This window comes from Schistocerca piceifrons, chromosome 7 (assembly GCF_021461385.2).
Source record: "Schistocerca piceifrons isolate TAMUIC-IGC-003096 chromosome 7, iqSchPice1.1, whole genome shotgun sequence".
In the NCBI taxonomy this organism is placed as follows: domain Eukaryota; kingdom Metazoa; phylum Arthropoda; class Insecta; order Orthoptera; family Acrididae; genus Schistocerca; species Schistocerca piceifrons.
This window is the reverse complement of record NC_060144.1, coordinates 118,359,601-118,384,502: the sequence shown is the minus strand read 5'-3', so window position 1 is coordinate 118,384,502 and position 24,902 is coordinate 118,359,601. Positions and strand designations below refer to the sequence as shown.

The 24,902-nt window shown below is 41.4% G+C and overlaps 1 protein-coding gene across 1 annotated transcript; it reads right to left on the bottom strand.

Annotated features, from left to right (window-relative positions):
• Positions 1-15,340: 15,340 nt before the first annotated feature.
• LOC124805492 (dynamin-1-like protein) lies at positions 15,341-17,491 on the bottom strand. The gene has a single exon (XM_047266056.1). It carries the CDS (start codon positions 17,489-17,491, stop codon positions 15,341-15,343), a length of 2,151 nt encoding a protein of 716 aa, XP_047122012.1.
• Positions 17,492-24,902: the final 7,411 nt, after the last annotated feature.

Sequence of the window (24,902 nt, the reverse complement as noted above, 5' to 3'; positions counted from 1 at the left end):
ACTGAGTAATCCTGACGGTCGTTCACACTGCTTCCAACTTCCGGCCGATTTTACGTCAAAAGAGTGAAACATGACGGGGGTTCAGTGATGATATGGCCAACCATGTCGTAGTATTCCATGCTTATCCTGCAAGGTCCACATTAGTGGCAAGGATTATCTGACCATTTTAACTCATCAGGTTCATTTCATGATAGAATGTTTTTACCCGAATGATGTTGCTGTCTTCCAAAAAGACTTGGTCTCTGTTAACACAGCTCGCATTGTCCAGTATCGGTTTTGTGAGCACGAGGATGAATTGTCGCCTCTGCCCTGGGCAACACACTCGTCAGATCTCAACATTGTTGAACCCTTGTAATCTATTTTGGATACAAGGACGTGTGATCGTCGTTAGTTTGCAAGAATAATAGTCTAAGATTCCCTCGGAAATCACACGCAACCTGTATTAATCCTTTTGGAGACGACTTGGAGCTCTTTCGAATGGCAAGGGATTTCTACACTTCATTAGGCACGGTAAGGCGTTCTGTTTCGTGTGTTTGCATATTTTTGTCTGACCTCAGTAGGTGCCGATTATCATGCAAAAGCCTGCTAACAAAGCTTTAGGAAGCTGTATGAAGCGAGGAATCCCATGAACATTCTTCAGTCTCCTACTATGGTTCCCGCAGTGACCGTCAAAATAAAATTAGATTAATTGCAGCACTTACAAAGGCTTTTAAGTAATCATTCTTCCTGTGTTCCACACATGATTAGAAGGAAAAAACAACGACATGCAGTGAGTCTACATTTGCATCTACATGACTAGTCTGCAATTCACACGGATGTACCCTCTGCCATACACTTCACAGTGCTTCGCACAGCATTTATGTTGATGTAAATAAAAGCATTGGATTTTGTGGCGGTCATCATTTTGAAACTTGCGCCTTAGGAACAGAAAAGCATGGAACGTTAATAACAATAATAATAAAAATCACAAGAAACAATTTGATGTTTTCAGCTTCTTAACTTCTGAAGAGAAATAGATAAAAAATTTAGTTTGATTTATGAAGGCGTATGTATTTCATTCTAGAAACATCCCCTGGGCTGTGGCTAAGCCATGTCTCCGCAATATCCTTTCTTCCAGGAGTACTAGTTCTGCAAGGTTCGCAGGAGAGCTTCTGTGAAGTTTGGAAGGTAGGGGACGAGGTACTGGCGGCGTTAAAGCTGAGAGGACGGAGCGTGAGTCGGGCTTGGGTAGCTCAGTTGGTAGAGCAATTGACCGCGAAAGGCAAAGGTCTCGAGTTCGAGTCTCGGTCCGGCACACTGTTTTAAGGTCGGGACACACATGTCAGGACCGTGTCCGTGCCGAGACACGTCCGAGTATCGGCCGTCACCCGGACTACGAAATACAACATTAAAACAAATGCAGCGGGCCCCACTTGACCGGGCCGTGCACGGGGAACGTCAACGGGCCGGGGCCGGGCCGGGCGGGATTCGCCGTGTTTAAATTTTCACGTGACGGACACGGCCTGACGGTGGGGTTGTCTTGTAAGCTGTGCAACTGCGCAAAACTGTTCTGTGTACAAAACATGGATGTGGAACGACTAATAGAGGAAGTTCGTAAGTTTCCTGTTCTTTATGATCAGGGAAGTGAGAACTACAGGAATATCGAGTATAAAGACAGAGTTTGGAAGACAATTGCAACAGATCTACAAGCCAAAGGTAAGATAAAAACTATACAAGTTTTAATACCCGAAAGATATTTATTTACTTTTTATTTTACAAACAGATGTTTGGTTTATGTCATCGTTATATCGCCAAGGCGACATGTTCTTGCCATTCCACAGTCCCTTGTGGAGAGTTCAGGAATTTTTGAGTTGTTCTCGTACAGCAAATGCAGCATCTGTTGATCTCCCACGAATTCGAGGTAGGTTTCGAAGATTTGATGAACTTCCGGATCCCTCAGCAGTTTCCGTTTGATCCATCCTCTGTTCGGGCACCCTATAACCTTCCATTTTTCGAATAAAGTTGTACAGTACACACGCAGCCGTCACAATCATTGTAAGGCTATTAGGATCTCCCTGAAGGATTCTTCTAAATATTCGAAATTTCTGTTGCAATATACCGAATGCATTTTCGGATATTCTTCTTGCCCGACTCAAACGATAATTAAATATAGCCTTGTCATTTGTTAAGTACCTGCCAGGATATGGTCGCATCAAGTATGTTTTGAGAGGGAAAGCTTCATCGCCTACAATTACCATTGGAAGTTCAACATCAGTTCCGGGTAAAGTTTTACTCTTTGGGACGCTAAGCGTATTGTTTTCCAATGACTTTCCAAGATTTGAATTTACTAGAATGCCTCCATCAGAGTTTTTTCCGTACGCTCCCACGTCTATTGCAATAAAATTATAACATGGGTCAACCAGAGCAAGAAGCACAATGGAATATGTTTTTTTGTAATTCCAATAGAGACTTCCTGAGTTGTTTGGAGCCTGTATTGTTACGTGATTTCCATCTAAAGATCCAATGCAGTTTGGAAACTGCCATTTTGTCCAAAACTCCTCAGCTATAGCATTCCATTTTTCTTCATTCGGCACAGGCATCACCTCTTCTAACAATAAATCGATAACTGTTCTAGAGGTGTCATGGACGATAGCTGCAACTGTGGATTTTCCCAACCTGTAGCTGAAGGAAATAGTTTTAAAGGAATCTCCTGTAGCAAGGAACCTGAAAAAAATTGAATGTATAAGATGAGAAATACTGTATAATGTATAAAATATTTGCAGCATTTTAAACATTGTAATATAAATACGCGATTTAAAATATTTTTGCTACAGGTGGAATAGAGGAATGCAAAAAAAAAAATGGGCATCTGTTCGTGACCAACTAAGGAAGACCTTGCAGAAAAGGAAAACTGTTTCAGGACAAGCTGCTGTTCATCAACATAAACACAAGAATGAAGATCTCTTAACGTTCCTGCTACCTTACATGGTAGAACGAGAAACAGTTTCCAATGTTCCTTACACGCAAGACAATAATGAGCATAAACAAGAATCAAATACAGATTCCCAAGAGGAGCAGTCGATTGTTGAAAACGAAAAAGTATCTACACAAGAAGACATTGCAGATGAAGAATGGATCATTAAAACCCAGGACAGTGAAACAGAGAATTTGATTGAGCGCACTCGGCATTCCCAGACGCCCTCAGCTCATTCGTCCGTCACTTCAAAGAAGAACACGTTTATGAAACCACCACTGAAACGAAAATTTCAGCGTGAGGTTAAACCACAAGAATCTGCATCAAGCCAGCTCATGGCTTACATTTTGGCAGAAAAAAAGCTGAAAAACAGAGAGATATACAAAACCCAGTTGATGCTTTTTTGGCTGGTATAGCACCAGCCCTGAAATCATTGCATCCACTACTGTTTCATCAAGCTAAAAGTAGGATTTTTTCAATTGTACAAGACTTTGAACTGAAGCAACTCATGAATGACGTATCAGTCCATCAATTCACTCCATCATCCTCCAATTCCTCAGCAAAATCTGTTTCAACACCATATCCTTCACCTGTGGGAAACGAGTCAACAGAACCTACACAGCAGCTTTTGGACATGCAAAGGGATTCGCACAATTCGTGTATAAATAACCAAAGCCATCATCCTCCAAGTTCCCCTGCATCCTCATCAGCTTCAGAAACTAATTCACTGAATAGTCCTCATTTGTTTTTCTTAGGGTAGTAGAAATTTAACTGTATTATTTACTAACTTATGTATTTATCTTTCAATTACTAAAGTAATAAAATAAAAATGCTGTCCTTAAAACTTCTTATTTATTTGTGTTCTGTGTACTTTTCTTTAACCTACCGTAAAAAAACAGCCAGTCGTTCTTTGGGTGAAACTGATACTCTCCAGAACGTGTCATTTTTTCTCAGCCTTGGTTCTAGTTTCTTTAAAAGTTCACAGAAGGTGTACTGCGTCATCCTAAAATATTCATAAAACTTAGTCTCATCATCTACGAGGTGAGCAAATAGTGTTCGAAACTCTCCCTGTACTGGTCTTGTTTTCCAGGCACTGTGGATCCATAATTTTCTTCTTCTTGTTTGCCTTCGTTCGTTTTCCTCTTCGTCTAAAGCAAGTGCTATAAGTCCTAATTCACTATTACGAAAATTAGTGAACATGTTTTACAGCTTTCACAAACAGAAACACAGCTCACCGCGTCCGAGTCACTACAAGGAACAACAGAGACACGGACGTGCCCCGGTCATGTGTGGCCCCTGCAGGAACGGACCGGAGTACGGCCGTCACTCGTCCGACGCTCGGCCCTGACACGGCCCGGACGTGTGTGTCCCGACCTTTAATCTGCCAGGAAGTTTCAGAAGATATATTGAATTTAATTGCTGAAAGGAGAAAATATAAAAATGAAACAGGCAAAAAGGAGTACAAGCCTCTCAAAAATGAGATGGACAGGAAGTGCAAATTGGCTAAGTGGGGGTGGCTATAGGACAAATGTAAGGATGTAGAGTCATATATCACTAGGGGTGAGGTAGACACTGCCTACAGGAACATTCAAGAGACCTTGGGAGAAAAGAGAACCACCTTTATGAACATAAAGAGCTCAGATGGAAAACCAGTTCTAAGCAAAGAAGGGAAAGAAGAAAGGTGGAAGGAATATATAGAGGGTTTATACAAGGGCGATGCACTTGAGGGCAATATTATGGAATGGAAGAGGATGTAGATGAAGACGAAATGGGAGATATGGTATTGCATGAAGAGTTTGACAGAGCACTGAAAGATCTAAGTCGAAACAAGGCCCCAGGACTAGACAACATTCCGTTAGAGCTACTGATAGCATTGGGAGAGCCAGGCATGGCAAAACTCTACCATCTGGTGAGCAAGATGTATGAGACAGGCGAAATACATTCAGACTTCAAGAAGAATATAATAATTCCAATCCCAAAGAAAGCAGGTGTTGACAGGTGTGAAAATGACCGAACTATCAGTTTAATAAGTCATGGCTGCAAAATGCTAATATGAATTCTTTACAGACAGATGGAAAAACTGGTAGAAGCCGACCTCGGAGAAGATCAGTTGGATTCTGTAGAAATATTGGGACTCGTGAGGCAATTCTGACCATACGAGTTTCCCTAGAAGATAGATTAAGGAAAGGCAACCTATGTTTCGAGCTTCAGAAAAAGCTTTTGACAATGTTGACTGGAATACTGTCTTTCAAATTCTGAAGGTGGCAGGGGTGAAATACAGGGAGTGAAAGGCCATTTTCAATTTGTACAGAAACCAGATGGCAGTTATACGAGTCGAGGGGCATGAAAGAGAAGCAGTGGTTGGCAAGGGAGTGAGACATTGTTGTAGCCTATCCCCAATGTTATTCAACCTGTATATTGAGCAAGCAGTAAAGGAAACAAAAGAAAAATTTGGAGTAAGGAATTAAAATCCATAGAGAAGAAATAAAAACTTTGAGGTTCGTCGATGGCATTGTAATTCTGTCAGAGACAGAAAAGGATCTGGAAGAGCAGCTGAACGGAATTGGCAGTGTCTTGAAAGGAGGATATAAGATTAAAATCAACAAAAGCAAAATCAGGTGATGCTGTGGGAATTAGATTAGGAAATGAGACACTTAAAGTAGTAGGCGAGTTTTGCTATTTGGAGAGCAAATTTGCTATTTGGAGGGCAAAATAACTGATGGTCGAAGTAGAGAGGATATAAAATGTAGACTGGCAATGGCAAGGAAAGCGTTTCTGAAGAAGAGAAATTTGTTAACATCGAGTGTAGATTTAAGTGTCAGGAAGTCTCTTCTGAAAGTATTTGTATGGAGTGTAGCCCTGTATGGAAGTGTCAAGTTAAGACAATAGGAGAATAGAAGCTTTCGGAATGTGGTGCTATAGAAGAATGCTGCAGATTAGATGGGTAGATCACGTAACTAATGAGGAGGTACTGAATAGAATTGGGGAGAAGAGAAATTTGTGGCAAAACTTGACTAAAGGAAGGGACGATTGATAGGGCATGTTCTGAGGCATCAAGGGATCACCAATTTAGTATTGGAGGGAAGCGTGGAGGGTAAAAATCGTGGAGGGAGACCAAGAGATGAATACACTAAGCAGATTCAGAAGGATGTAGGTTGCAGTAGGTACTGGGAGATGAAGAAGCTTACACAGGATAGAGTAGCATGGAGAGCTGCATTAAATCAGTCTCTGGACTGAAGACCACAACAGCTCAGAAGAGTCTGATGATTGACATCATAAGCAGAGCGCCTTCAGCTTCTCTGTTCTTACCGTGTATTGAAAAATAATTAAAAATTTTCATGACCATTATTTCAAAGTCGACATTAAGACTCCAGCAGCGCTTGATATACCGTAGTACTGTGAAGAATATGGGTAAGGCATCCAATTCCTTCTACATTTTTTCCTAGTTCTCCTTTAATTTGGTGAAAAACATTCCGTTGGTTGCGTCGATTAAGTCCTCCGATGGTGGTATTGTCGCCACAAAAAGCGAGTAATTTATCTAATGAAATTTGCAGTTGTCTTAAACTGTCTTGACAAAATTTTGCAACTGTCTCCGATGTTACGTTATTCGGTGAATCAAACTTCAGCTTCTGTTGGTGATCGTCAGTTTCGGTAAAGCATTGAATAACTAAAGGAAACATTTTTTCAGCCTTGTGGTTCGATACGTTGGTGCCTATTCCGTAAAATGAAACTTCTTACAATTGTTTCACGCATTCAGACACGGAGTGTGGTGCGCTAATATTTTTAACAATCGCTGTAGCTTTGGTTCTGGCTATTGACTGCTTTGCGGCGACTGTGGAATCAGGATACATTGCGGCACTAAGTTTTAGGGTACAGTCAAGGGAACTGAAGGACTGATGATGCTTGACAACTCCATAAGTTGTTGTTAGTTCTGCAACAGCAACAAGCATTTCTTCCTGGGTATCTTATTTAATCATTAATGTAGAAATAGGGTTTCATGTCGATGCTACTGCGAATCTGTTTGTATGATTCTTCGTATAAATGTGATGCCTCACATCGAATTTACCTCCGTGAGTTACTGAGATGAAACAGCTACAAATCTCACACAACGCTTGCTGATCGATACGTCCCCTCTTGACAAAAGACCACTCCTTTGTGTAATCATCCGAAGACTGACACTTTCTCTTCTCATCCTTAGGCATTTTTGTAACCTATGATAAGTTTATTAGACGGTAAACCGTCGACAATAACATTTTAGTCATTGAAGTACACGTCACTATAGACTTCACGCCCGATATAATCGCAGTAAACACTTCAGACATTACTAACTTGCACGCGATGTTTGTCTTACGTTTAGAAAGAATAGTCTTATCAGATAGCTATTCAAATGGGAACCGCCTTATTCTTCCGCGCGGAATTGCTTAAATAATTCCAGCCCCGCATTATGCAAGTCTGGTATTTTCTCGAATAATGGCGCTAGACATAGAAGGTGGCTGCACCGTCGATACACGACACGCAACATGTAACGCCACCTGTGGGATAGCCATGTTAGCATAAGCATGTTGACATAAATGAAACTAATTGAGGCTGCAGTTACATGCTGCTCTAACAGATGGTGTTACCTCAGTACTTGAGCCAGGCTCATAACAGTGTTTTGCAAAATCGGGACAAAATGGGATCTTGGTAGGATGTCGGGGTAAGAAGGTCCTCCGGCCGGAGTGGCCGAGCGATTCCAGGCACTACAGTCTGGAACCGCGCGACCGCTACGGTCGCAGGTTCGAATCATGCCACGGGCATGGATGTGTGTGATGTCCTCATGTTAGTTAGGTTTAAGTAGTTCTAAGTTCTAGGGGACTGATGACCATAGAAGTTAAGTCCCATAGTGCTCAGAGCTATTTTTTTAATAAGGTCCATAACGGTGACGTTCCCGATGTATCATGACGGATGGCAACTCTAATTTTACACCCCACGTTTGTTTATGGGTTAAAAATGTGCCAGTAAAGTAATGCAGTAAGTCATGAACTTTGTCAAAAACATTGGCCTAGTGGAATCGAGAATGAAAAAGTTACTGTAGTGGTTACGGACCAGGCTAAGTAAACGGTTTCAGCTGTCAAACAATTGAAATCTGTGTTCCCTAAGTTAAAGCATGATATAGGCTTTGTCCATGACTTCACAGAGTTTGTGAATCCATAAGGAACGAATGCGACATCGCAAATCAATTCATCTCTGCCCTGAATATGATTCAACTGAAAGAACCGACTCGTGTTGTTGCCTACAGGAAATCAATATTTCCTGGTCCTTACTCGCTCGGGATCTTGGACTGAGTGTGCAGCAAAGTTGTTTGAGAATTTTAACAAGAATAAAGTGTTTGTAGATTTTTTTTTGATCCAACTGGCGCAGGCACAATTTCCAGAGCACAGCAATTTCTGCTTCCCGAGAAAATACATAGTTTGCACAGCTATTTTTTATCCATAGTTACCTCTACTGACAGCAGCAGATTGAAAGAACAAGATCTTGAAAAAGAAAAACAATGGTATATTTTTGCTCATGTGATTGAGCAGTTAAACGGCATTGCCAACAAACTTGAGTCTAATCTTCATAATAAACCGAATATTGAGGAGTTTTCCACATATGTAGAGTTCCCATTCCGAGTGAATGCGAAGTTAGCCCCTCTAGTTTCTGTGGATGTAGAAGCTATAGCATCTACAAAGATAATGTATCTCCTAATAGAATCAGACTTACTTATGAAAACGTAGAGATGCTTAACTTCTTTAAATACTACCGCTTCATGTTTCTCCTATTATCTGGTTACTGATGATTTGATGTACTTGTTTGCAATTCAGTAAACTAGAATAGGAGAAAGAAAATTTGTTGAATTAGTTGAGTAAAGCACCACCTTTTTGTCCTTTTTTACTTTATTTTAACCCCTTTTCTGTCCTTTTTTTCATCTGAAATTTGCCTCTAAAAACCCTAACCCCACTAATTACCAGTGTTAGACAGCTAACAACATTGTGTTTAATGGATGCCAATAAATGAGTCCCAAATTACATTTCAGCGGTTGTTAACTCAGCCTGCGCTATAGACCTACTAAAAGCTAAACAGTGTTGTCTGGTAGTTCACGTTAGCAGCGGTCAGATATCGGTTTAATACCAGTCGATGTCATTTGCTTTCAATCGATTCAAATTGTCCCATCATTAGTGTTGCCAGACATCTCGTATTTCCCGGTACGTTCCGTACTTCCAGCATAATTTTAAATGTCCCGCTGGGACAGGCTCTATTCCGTATTTCAACCTTATTCGATTACTACAGCGAAATCTTTTTCGCTACAGCTGGCTAAAACCCACATTACGTTCAGAAAGAAAACAAAACACTTTGAATGAATAGAGACAGGACGTTCATATTCACAGCTCATCTACATTAGTATGCTCTGCAGAAATGATTAGTATTTGAACCATGTCTGCCTGCAGGTTCAGTGTCAACATGGATATCGTGGCGCGACACTACCTACCTTACGGCTCTCGTTGTTGCTATAAACCGAAGGAATGGACCAGTGCGACTTGAGTTGACGTGCAAGCTGCCTCGCAGACGTATGCGCGAACCATACCGTCAAATCAGCGCGTTTGAAAGAGAGCGCATTATTGGCGTGAGAGAATATGATGCATCCACCTGGGAAATTGCTGCTCGTGCGAGACGAAGTGTTCCGGCAGTGCAACGGGTGTGCGCACAATTGTTCACGGAATGCCGTAGAATACGACGAGATGGGTCAGGTCGCACCACCCAGACTATCCCCCGAGAAGATCGACATCTCATCCGAATGGCATTGCAGGACGGATCTGCGGCCTCCTCGCCTTTGGTGCAACAGTGGAACAGCGTGACACATAGTACACTGTCAGGGGTGGCAGTACTTCGCCGTTTATTACTACACAGGTTACGTGCGCGCCGTCCACTTGTCCACCTGCCTTTGACGAATTTACAGAAACATGTAATGGTGTATGGACCTCCATCAATGGGGACATGAATGGCATCAGATAGTACTGTTGGACGAATCCAGGTTCTGTTTGTTTGAAAATGATGGTCGCATTTTGTTTCGCCGCAGACGGAGAGGCATCGCAGTGCCTGGATTCGCACAAGACATACAACTCCAACTCAAGTCCTCACAGTGTGGAGTGCTATTGGGTACAACCACAAATCACAGCTGGTGCGTGTCCAGGGCACAGCGACCAGTGTGACCAACGTGAATGACATACTGCGACCTGTAGGCATACCCTTTCTGCACAACACCCCAGACGCCATTTTCCAGCAAGACAATTCACGACCACATGTTTCTGCACGAACATGTGTCTTCTTGGCGTCATAGGATGTCAGCCTTTTTCCCTGGCACGCCATATCACCATACTTCTCGCCAATCGAAAATGTTGGGGATGTGGTGAAACGACGCCTGCGGCGCTGTGACACAAGCCAACCACCACACATGAACTTTGGAACCAGCTGAACGTAGCGTGGATGCCGATACCACAGGATACCATTCGCATGGAACAAGTTATCAGAGCCCATGGTACACGCTGTGGCTATCGACAACAGGACACATGCTGAACCGAGGTGACTGAAATGTGTTGGGTTTTTTGGAGGGAGGCGACCAAACAGCAAGGTCATCAGTCTCATCGGATTAGGGAAGGATGGGAAAGGATGTCGGCTGTACCATTTCAAAGGAACCATCCCGGGATTTGCCGGTAGCGACTTTTAGGGATATCACGGAAAACCCAAATCAGAATGTCCGGACGCGGGATTGAACCGTCGTCCTCCCGAATGCGAGTCCAGTGTGCTAGCCACTGCGCCATCTCGCTCGGTGGTGACTGAAATGCTTATCATTTCTGCAGAACATACTAATGGACATGTCCTTTGAAAATGATGTCCTACCTCTAGCGTTCAAGGTGTCCTGTTTTTTTTTTTTTTTTCTTTACATGAGTATATTATCTATGCATGTACCTCATGAAGGTACGACTAGCTCGGCTATCAATCTGTGACAGTGCCGGACAGGGGCCGATTTTCACCGTTTTCCACCCACTCGCGCGGCGCCGCACGTCTCTCTTTGCGTCTGTCTGGTTGTTTTACATTCTTCTATTTGTTTTTATCCATTTCACTTTCTTTCTACACTTTTGTGGTTACATTTTCGTTGCTTTGTTAACTCGTTCAAACCCTATGTCAACACGTGTTCGCGGAGTGGCCGCGTGGTTTAAGGCGCCATGTCACGGACTGCGAATCCTCCCTCGGCCATGGGTGTGTGTGTTGTTCTTAGCGTAAGTTAGTTTAAGTAGTATGTAAGTATAGAGGCCGATGACCTCTGCAGTTTGGTCCCTTAGGTATTCACACCCACACACACACACACACACACACACACACACACACACACACACACGCAACACGTGTTAACAATACTGGAAACATCTTTTAAGTCATTCTTGATTGTCATTCTAGTTCAAAACATCGTTCATTGTTTTGAGAGAACTGCTCAGTACTGAACGTGTTACGCTTGTGAATTATTTCTAAACCTATAGAGAAAATTAGTGATCTAAGCTACACTGACACAGATAATTCATCTAGAAGTGGTGGAATACCTTCTAAGACAGCCAAGAGGCTTACTAAGTATAATCCGAACTGGCAAAATGGTTATTCCATGTTAAGACAAGTAAAACAAAACGCGTACAAGGCGCACTATCGCCTGTGCAATAAAAATTTCTCCTGTGCTCTTGGAGACGTTGCTGATCTAAAACAACATGCATCTACCAAATCTCAAATAACTGTTGTTAGCAGTATAGCATCAGGTACGTTACCCAAATATTTGTCGAAGCCTGAACCGTCTGCGTCGGTGGCGGCACGGTAATTGCTGGCGAACTCGTCATCTGTTTATCTCACGGTAAAGCATTCTGTTAGTTACAGTAGTATGGACTGTTCACACAAATTATTACTATATATCTGCAGAGATTCAAAAATTGCTCAATGTTTTAGCTGCGGAAGAACAAAAGCGGAGCTAATGTATGCGAAGTATTGGACAAAGAACCTGTTAAAATTGTTTTAAAGGCCATCCAAGAATAAATATCTATACTTTTCTGTAGCGACAGATGCAAGTAATAAAAAACATAGAAAAATGTTTCCAATTTGCTTACGATTCTTTGATTATGATACTGGTATTGCAAACCCTCTACTGAAATTTGTAGGATGTAACATAAATGTGCAGACAAAAGCCATTAACAGACGCATTGGAGAAGAATGGATTACTTTAAAATAAAGTTTCGGCATTCGCTACTAACAACACCAATGTAAACTTTGGCAGAAACGATTGGGTTTGTAACTGCTTTTATCTGAAAATGATTAAGTTCTCCACAATGCTGCAAAATATAGTACTGATAAGCTGGAAGTGAATGTAGAAAGTTTGATACTAAAAATATGCAGTCACTTCAGTAGATCTGCGAAACGAGGAACGGCCTAGGCAACTCCAACTCGAATCGAATGAGATTAGATTAGATTAGTTTTTCGTTCCATAGATCCGTGTTGAGGAGATCCTCGTGGATGTGGAACATGTGAGATACAATGGGAAGAAATAGTAAAACATGTTGCCACGAGATTTTTATCTCTTGGTCCCGCTGTCGAAAGAGCATTAAAAATATGACCTGCACTAAAATCTAATTTTCTGGAATTCCGTAATGAATGTCGCCATCTATCAGAAAAGATAGTCACATGTGAAGAAGAAGAAAAGAAAACTTCGGTGTATTTGTCGTTTCTGCTTAACATAATGTTTTCGATAGACATAATAATGAAGAATTTAAATTCTCCGTCGCTTGTTGAGATGCATGCTGAAATGCAAGGGACTCGCGAAAATACTGAGCAACTAATAAAAGACAACTTTTTCGGAAGTAAGACAAGAGCTATGGTTCAAATGGCTCTGAGCGCTATGGGATTTAACTTCTGAGGTCATCAGTCCCCTAGAACTTAGAACTACTTAAACCTACCTAACCTAAGGACACCACACACATCCATGCCCGAGACAGGATTCGAACCTGCGACCGTAGCGGTCGCGCGGTTCCAGACTGTAGCGCCTAGAACCGCTCGGCCACTCTGGCCGGCTCACAAGCTATAATGGGAGACATAAGCACTACATGAAAGAATCTATTCGGAAAGATTTTCTAGAGTTCTATACCAGTTTTGTAGGATATTTGTTACCACGATATGATTTATCAGAAAACAACGTTCTTTCGAAGACGCTGTTTTTAAACTTAAAATCCCCGGTAATTACGACCATTTTCAAAAAGCTGCGGAACTTTTAAGGATCGATCGACTGAACGTCAGCTCCTTATACGAAGAATTTCAAATAATTACAAGAAACCTGGACATGGCATAGTCCTTTGATGACAAAAATAAGGGTGCGATTGAGAAATGGAAGGAAATCGTGGAAGAGTTTTGCAAGAATGAAATTCCTAACATTTTTCACGTCTTCATCCTTGGTATCTCTAAAATAGTTCAAAGTGCTTCGTAGATTTTTTTTTACAGATGGCATTAAAATGAACTGATGTACGAAATACATGTACCCCTAATTTGAGAAGAAGTGAATTAATGACCATTTTCAACTACGATTATATTTTTTAAAAAAAATTAAAATCAAACAAAAGGATGTTAAAACTTATACATTCTTCATTAAAATATAACAAAGACCAAACATAAAAAAAAATTGTTTTTCATTTGTCCCGGGAAAAACACGAAATCCCGTTTTCTTTGCCAAGCTTTGTCACTTACAGGGTGAAAAAAATCTGGAAACACTACCCATCAGCCACTTCCCTGAAAATCTTCTTATAATGCTCATACAATTCGCGCACAGCAAACGTCTCACAATTTAGAAATGTATGTAGGATATAGGGCCTATGCTGTATTCTATAACATAATTTAGCGATGTACAGCACGGGGAACTGAATTACCTCAACAGTTGCGCTACGGCTCGTGTCAACTTCACGACGATATTTGGAAGAAGCCAAAAATGGAAGTCAGTATGCACAAAAAAGCGGCTTTGTTTTACTGCTTTCATTTGCAGCTTGGTACAGCAGCAAGCTTAAGAACACGGGAAGCAGAAGAACCCTTTCTTACTACTTTGTGTGTCTCCCATAAAATTTAATACTTGTGGCATGACACATACCGAAACTCAGCAATTTAGTTATATCAAGAATGGCATTATTTTAGTGTCTTGGCACCCATCCAATCCCATGCGCAATTTCATGTGTTACCCAATAAAAGAAAACCCATGCATCATGTCCAGCATTCGCCGAAAATTGTTTTGGGAGAATAAACATTGTGTTCATTACGGTGGAATCACATATGCCGTATTAATCTCCCACCAGCTTGAACTATATCTAGAAGATGTACGTGTGTTAGACCCAGACACAATTATTATTCCTTTCTTTCGCTTAGTTGATACTTATTGCCTAATTTAGAATTTATCACATAACATCCCGTAGGACATCAGCGAATGAAAATATGTTGATTTACTGATTGTTATATCCCAATAGTTAGCTGAACATAAATATTTCAGTATTCTCCATATGTAGATTAACTTTCCAGTTTAAGTTTTCACCAATAGGCACATCAGAGTCGCTTCTATCTTGTTTATAATTTATTGTTGTTACGTAATTTTGATCCGAAGTGGGGTATTTTTCACAGTATGAAACTGGATGAGCCGTTTTTTTCCGAAGTTTAAAGCTAAACATTTTGTGCAAAATCAGTAAATAAATTTAACTGACCTTTTACTGTTTGCCGTGTTGATGTTTCTTTAATCGACTTGACAAGAACGTTTTTACCATCTGCACAAAGGACTTATTGTGCCTCCTAATTCATATGAAATGGTACATCATTAACGTAAGAGCAGAAAACATAATGCGGGAACGGTGACTTACACAGCTTCGTATGCTATTGTCAACTGCTTTGTAATTCTGCGGTTTCGGAATATGTTACAGCTTAAATTACATAGGTAGCGCTATCGTCGAACTGCCACCGATGGTGTTGCTATGTCAACCCGTTCAACAAAATGGAAATTTGCAGATGTACTCATAAATTTGAAATATGGAAAATAAAAATGGGATCGTACCAGTACTATCAATGAATTATAGATAAGTTTTTTAAATACAAGAATTTGTGCGTTTAATATGTTGAATCACATAAAATTGTAGCAGATTTGTAGCACCAGGATAAATGAGAATGATGACATTCACTGTACAAACTGAATTATTTACACATATGTAATGATGGCAGTGCTTCGTAAAACTGAAGCAAGTCTGCCAACTGACACAATTTTATAGAAACAGATTTTTAATTATTTTCTGTGGCCGATTTGAGAGTTGCAGATAATTAACATACATCAGATTCACGTATTTCATTAATAATGTTGCTGGCGTTTTGTAGAGATTCGAGCATATCCTGTGCGTCTTTCCTTCGCTGAGCAATGTGTCCTGGCTCGCTGAGCAAATCATCTACTTGATTGGATGTGTATAAATTCGCCACCAGCTCAGACAGGAGGCTGTCCTTGACGTAATTCACGAGGAAATGCATCACTGCCTTCGGCACGCTGTCCTGAATAGTTTTGCGCACTATACAGAAGTACTCGATTATAAGGTGTTCTAGAAGATCACAGTCTTTCCTCTCTTTTTCAGAGAGCTTTCCGTCTGCCTGTAGCGGAGCATCCGGCAGCAGATTAACGGACCTCTGCCGTAACAGTCTCGATTTGCGTTCGTGAATACGTTTTGGTGAGGCAGACGAGTGGATTTCATTTCGATCTTCATCAGTGTTTTGGTTCTCCTTAATGGAACAAGCTCCAGTCGGAAACAAGTTGGACAACCACGCAGTCACTTCACTTGTGCGCCTGTTGCCCTCAGACTCGGCTAGCGCGCAAGGAAAAATTGTATCAGAGTAATTCAGTACGGAAAATTTGGATGCAGTTTTTTCTTCTTCAGAAGCAGTTGGGCTGTCCACGTCGGTGGCTGCTGGCCAGTCCTTGCTCAGGTTCGGATGAGTGGTGTTAACGTAAGCTAGCTCCATCGCTAACAAGTTCTCAACCATCTGATTCGTAATCGGCAGTCTTCGTCTGAGCAGCTGGGTAACGATTTCTACGATTTTTTTATGGAGGTTGGGAAACCTCGCAAGTTCCTGCTGCACTTCGAAGCCGCAGTGACTGATAGCCCGTCGCATTTCCTCGTGCACTAGCTCCACACAGCAAAGGGCAGGCTCCAGCAGGCGACGGATCTGTCGCTTCACGAGTATCTCGAAAGACACCTGTGGAACAAACAGCGCCGGTCGCAGTCCACTAGCATTACGTATAGCTGTCAACAAGTTGAGTTTGTTCAGGCCTCCCAGAGGATGGATGGTGTCTAGAGTTTTTACAAAGGTTTCGTGGAATATAAAGCAGATGCGGGCTCCGCTAGTTAGTTCGTCCGTTTTCATATGCTTCGCAGGTCCTTCAATAGTGGCGCAGTACGACGAGGCGAATTTAGTGATAACCTGAAGCAAAGTCTGACTTTTGTCCGAGATGTCGTCGCCATAGGACGCGAGCACTGTCTGGAACTGCGATATCATAGAGTTCACTCTTGCCTTGAGGTCAGGTAAACAGTCCCGTATGTGCAGCATCAACATTTTGCTCAGTGTTCTGGCTAAGTAAGGCGTCCCATTCCTGTCCGCCAAAGCTGGGTAATTTCTCTGCAGGAACTTCGCTTCATCTTTGAGAGAATCAGACACTGTTTTCTTGTCGATGATATCCTTCTGTGACCTGTTAACGACGCCAATGATTCCTAGTTTGACAGGGATCACCCGTCCGCACAGTATGTCCGTCGCATCTGTGCCAGCGTCCATTAGATCCAGCTTCGTCACCACAGCCAAAGTTCTTCGCCCATCGGGGTCACACTCCTTGGCCAGTTTAAGGCTCTCGTTGGTGGCCATGTCAGTGTTAGCAGTGACTACAGCTAGTATAATTGAATTAGGGTTACTGATGTAGCTTAAAACCAACTCACGTATCTGGTGCTCGATGTCCACTGGCTGGTCGTCTAAAGGCACTTTGGTGAGGCCAGGAAGATCCACAAGCGTCAGATCCACCACGTTTGGCGAAAATATTTTCAGTACAATAGGTTCTGCACTGATTCCCTTGCCGGTTCCAGCAACTTTATCCGTTTCCCTGTCAATTTCTTTACGAATTTCGCCGAAATCCTTAAATACTTCGTTGTTTTTATGACGGAATATGCCAAACGCTTCCAATTGAAGAGTCCCTTGTCCAAGAGATCTGTGACGCGTGTCTCCTTTTGGGCTATGTACAAGCCGCAGCAAAAGTGGGCGACGTGTAACCATGCCAACTCCTCTGGGCAAGAAGGAACGCCCCACAAACCCTTCTAATACCGAACTCTTGCCAGAACTCTGAGTCCCAACAACAACTATCTGCGGCAACTGAACACATTGAACTCCGACAGCACCAAACACATCTTGCAGTTTGTTTAACACAGGTATTAGTGCCTCCATGGTATACTAGTTGTTTCCAGCAGTTCAGAAGATGACAATGTATTTTGCAGCTGTGAATTGTATAGACAAGCTGTTGTATACCTGGGTTGTTCTTGTTAGCGGCAAACCCGTCAGCCTGCGAGCTATACTTCAATACATAACACAGTATGTAAACATAGGAGGGAGGCACTGCTGTTTACTCTTTGTTTACGGTATACGGCTAACACTCTTTGCAACCTTCACACACGATGCTGTTCCTTTGTATTACGATAGAGAGCACTCGCAGCAGATAGTTTAATTTTTAATTTTTATTGACTTTTCGCTGTTGCTATAACATAATTATTGCACCATTCCTAAAACATATTCTACTGTGCATATCATTGTCATTTACAAAAGATGTCGGTCAAGAGATGTCGGTTGGTTTTAAGCTTTTTCTTTATTTACAAATATGTCCTCTCTCTTGCCTTTGATACCATCCGTCGACTTTCATCAATGACATCATAAGAAGCCCCAAAACACTTACAAATATTATTCAAAAAAGGCAACCAACGACTCTACCCGTTCCCATGGCACGAAAATATAAACATTAAATACAGAATCGTACAAAATTCTTAACAATAAATATTGAAGCCAACGCAACAGCCGTGGGAAATGGTAGTTTTTGGCGGGAACAATTGCGAGAAATAATAGAGCTCAATTCTAGTAACCGGTTCCAAGATTTTTTATTTCGTCGTGAATTTTCGTTACAGTACTTGTACACTGCCTTTTATGAGTTTTGTTCTGCTCTCTCCTGTGCTTACTTCTTATTCCGTTTTGCGGTTTTAGTATTGGATTTTAGTTCGTCCCCACCCAAAACTCCCAGTTTCCTGCGGTAGTTGCCAGAGATTAAACATTTATTGTTAAAAATCGCTGCTGTTGCATAATATTGGGAGTTTGCGATGTATGGTATTGACGACCTTAAAGGTCGTTAGTGATTCTTTAACTTACTAGCATTAACTACGATAACAATTTACTGTATTTCGCGCCCGTATATTTCCTTTCTTCTGTTGTTAATATCTTTTTCGCTACCTCAATTTTTTCCGATTTAATTCTTGGCTTTGTAATTAAGTGCTTGAATGTGATTGTATGTTCATGGAGGTAACTTGTAATTGTAAATTCATGAATGTAATGTAGTGTGCTCTGATTTATACAGAAATTCGCTTTAAAATGGCCTGACTCGTTGTGTGACAGTAAAATGAATATAGCAAAAGTGGAAAAATGCCGCCGTCTTTTTAGGTTAATGTCACTATAACATACAAGCTCAGTCTCGATCCGCGTCCGGCCATCCTGATTTAGTTTTTCCGTGATTTCCCTAAATCACACCAGGCAAATGCCGGGATGGTTCCTTTGAAAGGGCACGGCCGACTTCCTTCTCCATCCTTCCCTAATCCGATGAAACCGATGACCTCGCTGTTTGGTCTCTTCCCCCAAACCAACCAACCAACCAGTCTCGATCTCGCTCAGCAAGCAGCACGCCAGGCAAGGGTTTCATATTCAAAAGGAGAATGTTGTTGTTGTAGTTGTTGTGGTCTTCAGTCCTGCGACTGGTTTGATGCAGCTCTCCATGCTACTCTATCCTGTGCAAGCTTCTTCATCTCCCAGTACCTACTGCAACCTACATCCTTCTGAATCTGCTTAGTGTATTCATCTCTTGGTCTCCCTCTACGATTTTTACCCTCCATGCTGCCCTCCAATGCTAAATTGGTGATCCCTTGATGCCTCAAAACATGTCCTACCAACCGATCCCTTCTTCTAGTCAAGTTGTGCCACAAACTTCCCTTCTCCCCAATCCTATTCAATACCTCCTCATTAGTTACGTGATCTACCCACCTTATCTTCAGCATTCTTCTGTAGCACCACATTTCGAAAGCTTCTATTCTCTTCTTGTCCAAACTAGTTATCGTCCATGTTTCACTTCCATACATGGCTACACACCATACAAACACTTTCAGAAACGACTTCCTGATACTTAAATCTACACTCGATGTTAACAAATTTCTCTTCTTCAGAAACGATTTCCCTGCCATTGCCAGTCTACATTTTATATCCTCTCTACTTCGACCATCATCAGTTATTTTACTCCCTAAATAGCAAAACTCCTTTACTACTTTAAGTGTCTCATTTCCTAATCTAATTCCTTCAGAATTACCCGATTTAATTTGACTACATTCCATTATCCTCGTTTTGCTTTTGTTGATGTTCATCTTATATCCTCCTTTCAAGACACTGTCCATTCCGTTCAACTGCTCTTCCAAGTCCTTCGCTGTCTCTGACAGAATTACAAAGTCATCGGCGAACCTCAAAGTTTTTACTTCTTCTCCATGAATTTTAATACCTACTCCGAATTTTACTTTTGCTTCCTTTACTGCTTGCTCAATATACAGATTGAATAACATCGAGGAGAGGTTACAACCCTGTCTCACTCCTTTCCCAACCACTGCTTCCCTTTCATGCCCCTCGACTCTTATAGCTGCCATCCGATTTCTGTACAAATTGTAAATAGCCTTTCGCTCCCTGTATTTTATACCTGCCACCTTCAGAATTTGAAAGAGAGTATTCGAGTTAACATTGTCAAAAGCTTTCTCTATGTCTACAAATGCTAGAAACGTAGGTTTGCCTTTCCTTAATCTTTCTTCTAAGATAAGTCATAAGGTTAGTATTGCCTCACGTGTTCCAACATTTCTACGGATCCCAAACTGATCTTCCCCGAGGTCCGCTTCTACCAGTTTTTCCATTCGTCTGTAAAGAATTCGCGTTAGTATTTTGCAGCTGTGACTTATTAAACTGATAGTTCGGTAATTTTCACATCTGTCAACACCTGCTTTCTTTGGGATTGGAATTATTATATTCTTCTTGAAGTCTGAGGGTATTTCGCCTGTCTCATACATCTTGCTCACCAGATGGTAGAGTTTTGTCATGACTGGCTCTCCCAAGGCCATCAGTAGTTCTAATGGAATGTTGTCTACTCCCGGGACCTTGTTTCGACTCAGGTCTTTCAGTGCTCTGTCAAACTCTTCACACAGTATCTTATCTCCCATTTCGTCTTCATCTACATCCTCTTCCATTTCAATAATATTGTCCTCAAGTACATCGCCCTTGTATAAACCCTCTATATAATCCTTCCACCTTTCTGCCTTCCCTTCTTTGCTTAGAACTGGGTTGCCATCTGAGCTCTTGATATTCATACAAGTGGTTCTCTTCTCTCCAAAGGTCTCTTTAATTTTCCTGTAGGCAGTATCTATCTTACCCCTAGTGAGACAAGCCTCTACATCCTTACATTTGTCCTCTAGCCATCCCTGCTTAGCCATTTTGCACATCCTGTCGATCTCATTTTTGAGATGTTTGTATTCCTTTTTGCCTGCTTCATTTACTGCATTTTTATATTTTCTCCTTTCATCAATTAAATTCAATATTTCTTCTGTTACCCAAGGATTTCTATTAGCCCTCGCCTTTTTACCTACTTGATCGTCTGCTGCCTTCACTACTTCATCTCTCAGAGCTACCCATTCTTCTTCTACTGCATTTCTTTCCCCCATTCCTGTCTATTGTTCCCTTATGCTCTCCCTAAAACTCTCTACAATTTCTGGTTCTTTCAGTTTATCCAGGTCCCATCTCCTTAAATTCCCACTTTTTTGCAGTTTCTTCAGTTTCAATCTGCAGTTCATAACCAATAGATTGTGGTCAGAATCCACATCTGCCCCTGGAAATGTCTTACAATTTAAAACCTGGTTCCTAAATCTCTGTCTTACCATTATATAATCTATCTGATACCTTTTAGTATCTCCAGGATTCTTCCAGGTATACAACCTTCTTTTATGATTCTTGAACCAAGTGTTTGCTGTGATTAAGTTATGCTCTGTGCAAAATTCTACAAGGCGGCTTCCTCTTTCATTTCTTCCCCCCCAATCCATATTCACCTACTATGTTTCCTTCTCTCCCTTTTCCTACTGACGAATTCCAGTAACCCATGACTATTAAATTTTCGTCTCCCTCCACTACCTGAATAATTTCCTTTATCTCGTCATACATTTCATCTATTTCTTCATCGTCTGCAGAGCTAGTTGGCATATAAACTTGTACTACTGTAGTAGGCATGGGCTTTGTGTCTATCTTGGCCACAATAATGCGTTCACTATGCTGTTTGTAGTAGCTAACTCGCACTCCTATTTTTTTATTCATTATTAAACCTACTCCTGCATTACCGCTATTTGATTTTGTATTTATAACGCTGTACTCACCTGACCAAAAGTCTTGTTCCTCCTGCCACCAAACTTCACTAATTCCCACTATATCTAACTTTAACCTATCCATTTCCCTTTTTAAATTTTCTAACCTACCTGCCCGATTAAGGGATCTGACATTCCACGCTCCGATCCGTAGAACGCCAGTTTTCTTTCTCCTGATAACGATGTCCTCTTGAGTAGTCCCCGCCCGGAGATCCGAATGGGGGACTATTTTACCTCCAGAATATTTTACCCAAGAGGACGCCATCATCATTTAATCATACAGTAAAGCTGCATGTTCTCGGGAAAAATTACGGCTGTAGTTTCCCCTTGCTTTCAGCCGTTTGCAGTACCAGCACGGCAAGGCCGTTTTGGTTAATGTTACAAGGCCAGATCAGTCAATCATCCAGACTGTTTGTAACGCCGGAAATGCATATACTCCTATTTCCATCTATTGTACTATTATTTTTTTTCCTTGTTTTGTTACCTCAAGATATGACATTTCTGTCTCTTTATATATTGTAATTGTTTTACTGTTTGTATATATATATTTATGCACTCATGTCGATGTATAATTGGTTTGTTTCGTAAATATTATTTGTATTTTTACGCTGGGTCTTGCCTAGGGAAAACTGCTATCGAACGATTACGTCGATAGGTCGTGTGACGAATCAAAGTGTGTAGGATCTTTGGTAGTGTTAACACTGCCGCGTGGAGCGCGGGCAGAACAGTGGGAGAGTCTGGCTGGGGTAGCGAGTGGAGCAGGTGTGTTGTGTGACGCTCCCGCGAGTTGCCGCGCTTTCGGGGTTTGGCAGCATGTAATTGCGCTCGACTCGCGATGATAGTTTCTGACATGGTGTCGCGGACGGGAAGCATTAGCTGGCGCACATCAAGAGCCCGTTTCGCCTGGTGACCGTGTCGAGAAGAAGGCGCGCCAACATCCAGCTTCTGCAACAGCGACGGCCGACAATGAGTGACTGTCGCCACCTCCTCGATCGACGGCTTCAAACCTTCAATCAACCAACAAGGAAGACTAAAAGCACGTAAAGTTTCAGAACTGTATGGCAGACCTCAGCTTTTCAAATTGTTCCATTTGCCTCGCAAAATTACAGCAACTTAGCATGAACCTTTGTTGCTCATTGTCCCAATTGCATTGCCAAGCAGGGTCCCTTCCTTTTCCGAAATGGACCCGAGTGTCGTTGAAATTCAAACGCCAGCATTAAAATAATATGATTAGATTTCACTGCTTTAATTTCAAAGTTCAGTAGCTGGCTACAATATTTAGGTTACACGAGCACAAATTTAGAGTGCGAGTTTTGTTAGCATATTTTAGCTTACCTGTGACTGCAGCTCAGCTTGGTACGTACTAAATTTTACTATTGTTAATAGTTCAGAATCATTTAATTTAAGTTCAAAGTTAAATATCTTGTTTCTAAATTGCGTAGAGTCAAGTTGCTTTTGAAATGATTGTTGAGGTAGTCCAAGACTAACCGTATTTTACTGGATTTCGATGTGCTTCAGAAAGAAAGCTCACTATTAACTTCAGTCACTAAATTAATTTTCGATTTTCCGGTTTTATTAATTCTTTTGCTAAATTAAGTCAGAGTGTAGCGAAATTTATTACTTCTGACAAACTTTCAGTTTTCACACTACACGTGTCAACCTTCAGTTGCCACGCTTCTAGTGTTAATTATATGTGTAATAACCTTTCTTTTTCAGTTACTATAGTAATTGTCCTTAGGACTGGCGACCGTGATTTCCCCCAAATCTCAAATATCTAATTACCGCTAGTTAATTGTTAACGTAACGGCCGCGCATTTACTTTCTTTATTAACTTTACCCCTTTTTCAAAATTGATTTCCACCAGTTTCATTTGCATTTTTCCTTTCATTTAGATGTAACCCTTTCCTCCCTCTTTACCGACAGATTAACTTCGGTGACGATTGCTTTTCCCAAATTTCCATTAGGTACACGCGGTTTCATTTTTCACTGTCATTAAGGTCGATAAGTGAGGGGGGAGGTTACACGTGGCGACCTGGTGACAGGACAATCTTCAAATTTGAGGTTGTTCTGGACACGAATTTTGCATTGTGCAAATCTCGTAACAAAGTACTGGTTACGAAATGGTCGATACGTCAGCGAGAATATTCGTGTGAGGAATCCTAATTAGAGTTGAGATTTGGCAGTTATATTGAAAATTATTAAAATGAGTGAAGGCAACAATTGCCAAAATTTGGTAGACTTGGATACGGAACAATCGGTCGAACAGTGGGAAACGCGCACCGCGGTACCCATTGTTCAGGGGCAGGCGGCTAGCATGAAAGACGCGACCGGCGAAACGCAACAAAGAGCAGAAATGGAATTCCAAACTTTAGAAAATGTTTCGGAATCAGAAGTGAAAATCAAATCTGAATCCCTTGATGACGAATACGGGGGGACAATTAAAGAAGAAGCCGCTACGGAAGTAAAACCGGTAGTTTCCGGGAATTTAACTGATTTATTGAACGTTTTGATTAACGAAATCAAGAGTCAATCGGTCAAGCAAGAAGCTCAGTCTGAAAAATTTGAACGGATGCTAGACAATCAGAACAAAGCTATTAACGTTGTTAACAACAATGTTGGAGTTGTTAACACAAAAGTTGATAAAATCAAAGAAGATATTGTTGTAATTAATACCGAAATCGGTAATCTTAAACAGGAAATGATAGGCGTTCAGGCGGAAATTGCGAGCATAAATACTCGTTTTAATTCTGAAATTAGCAGAATCGAGAAAAGTGTAGGAGAATCAGTTGCTCCGATCATCGAGAATAAGGTGACGGAACAAATTCAATTAGTGAAAAAAGAGGATCAAAAGAAGGTGGAAACTTTAAAGGCTTTAGTATCCGAGGTAGATACCAAAGTGACGAAGCAGGCTAACACCTGCGAAGAGAAAAAGAGGGAAGTGGAAACGCTTGCGACAACCACTAGCCAAGTGATTACGAGGGTGTCGGAATTAGAAAGGAAACTTGACGAAAAACAGAGCTATGTGCCAATCTGTGCACATAGTTCGGAGTTGTTGACGAAAGAGGAGCGGTTCGACCCCTTGAAAAAAGGCGGTATACACCCGACGGATTTCATTAAAAATTGTGAAAGAGTTTTACCCAGATCATGGACTGATGAGAGAAAAATTA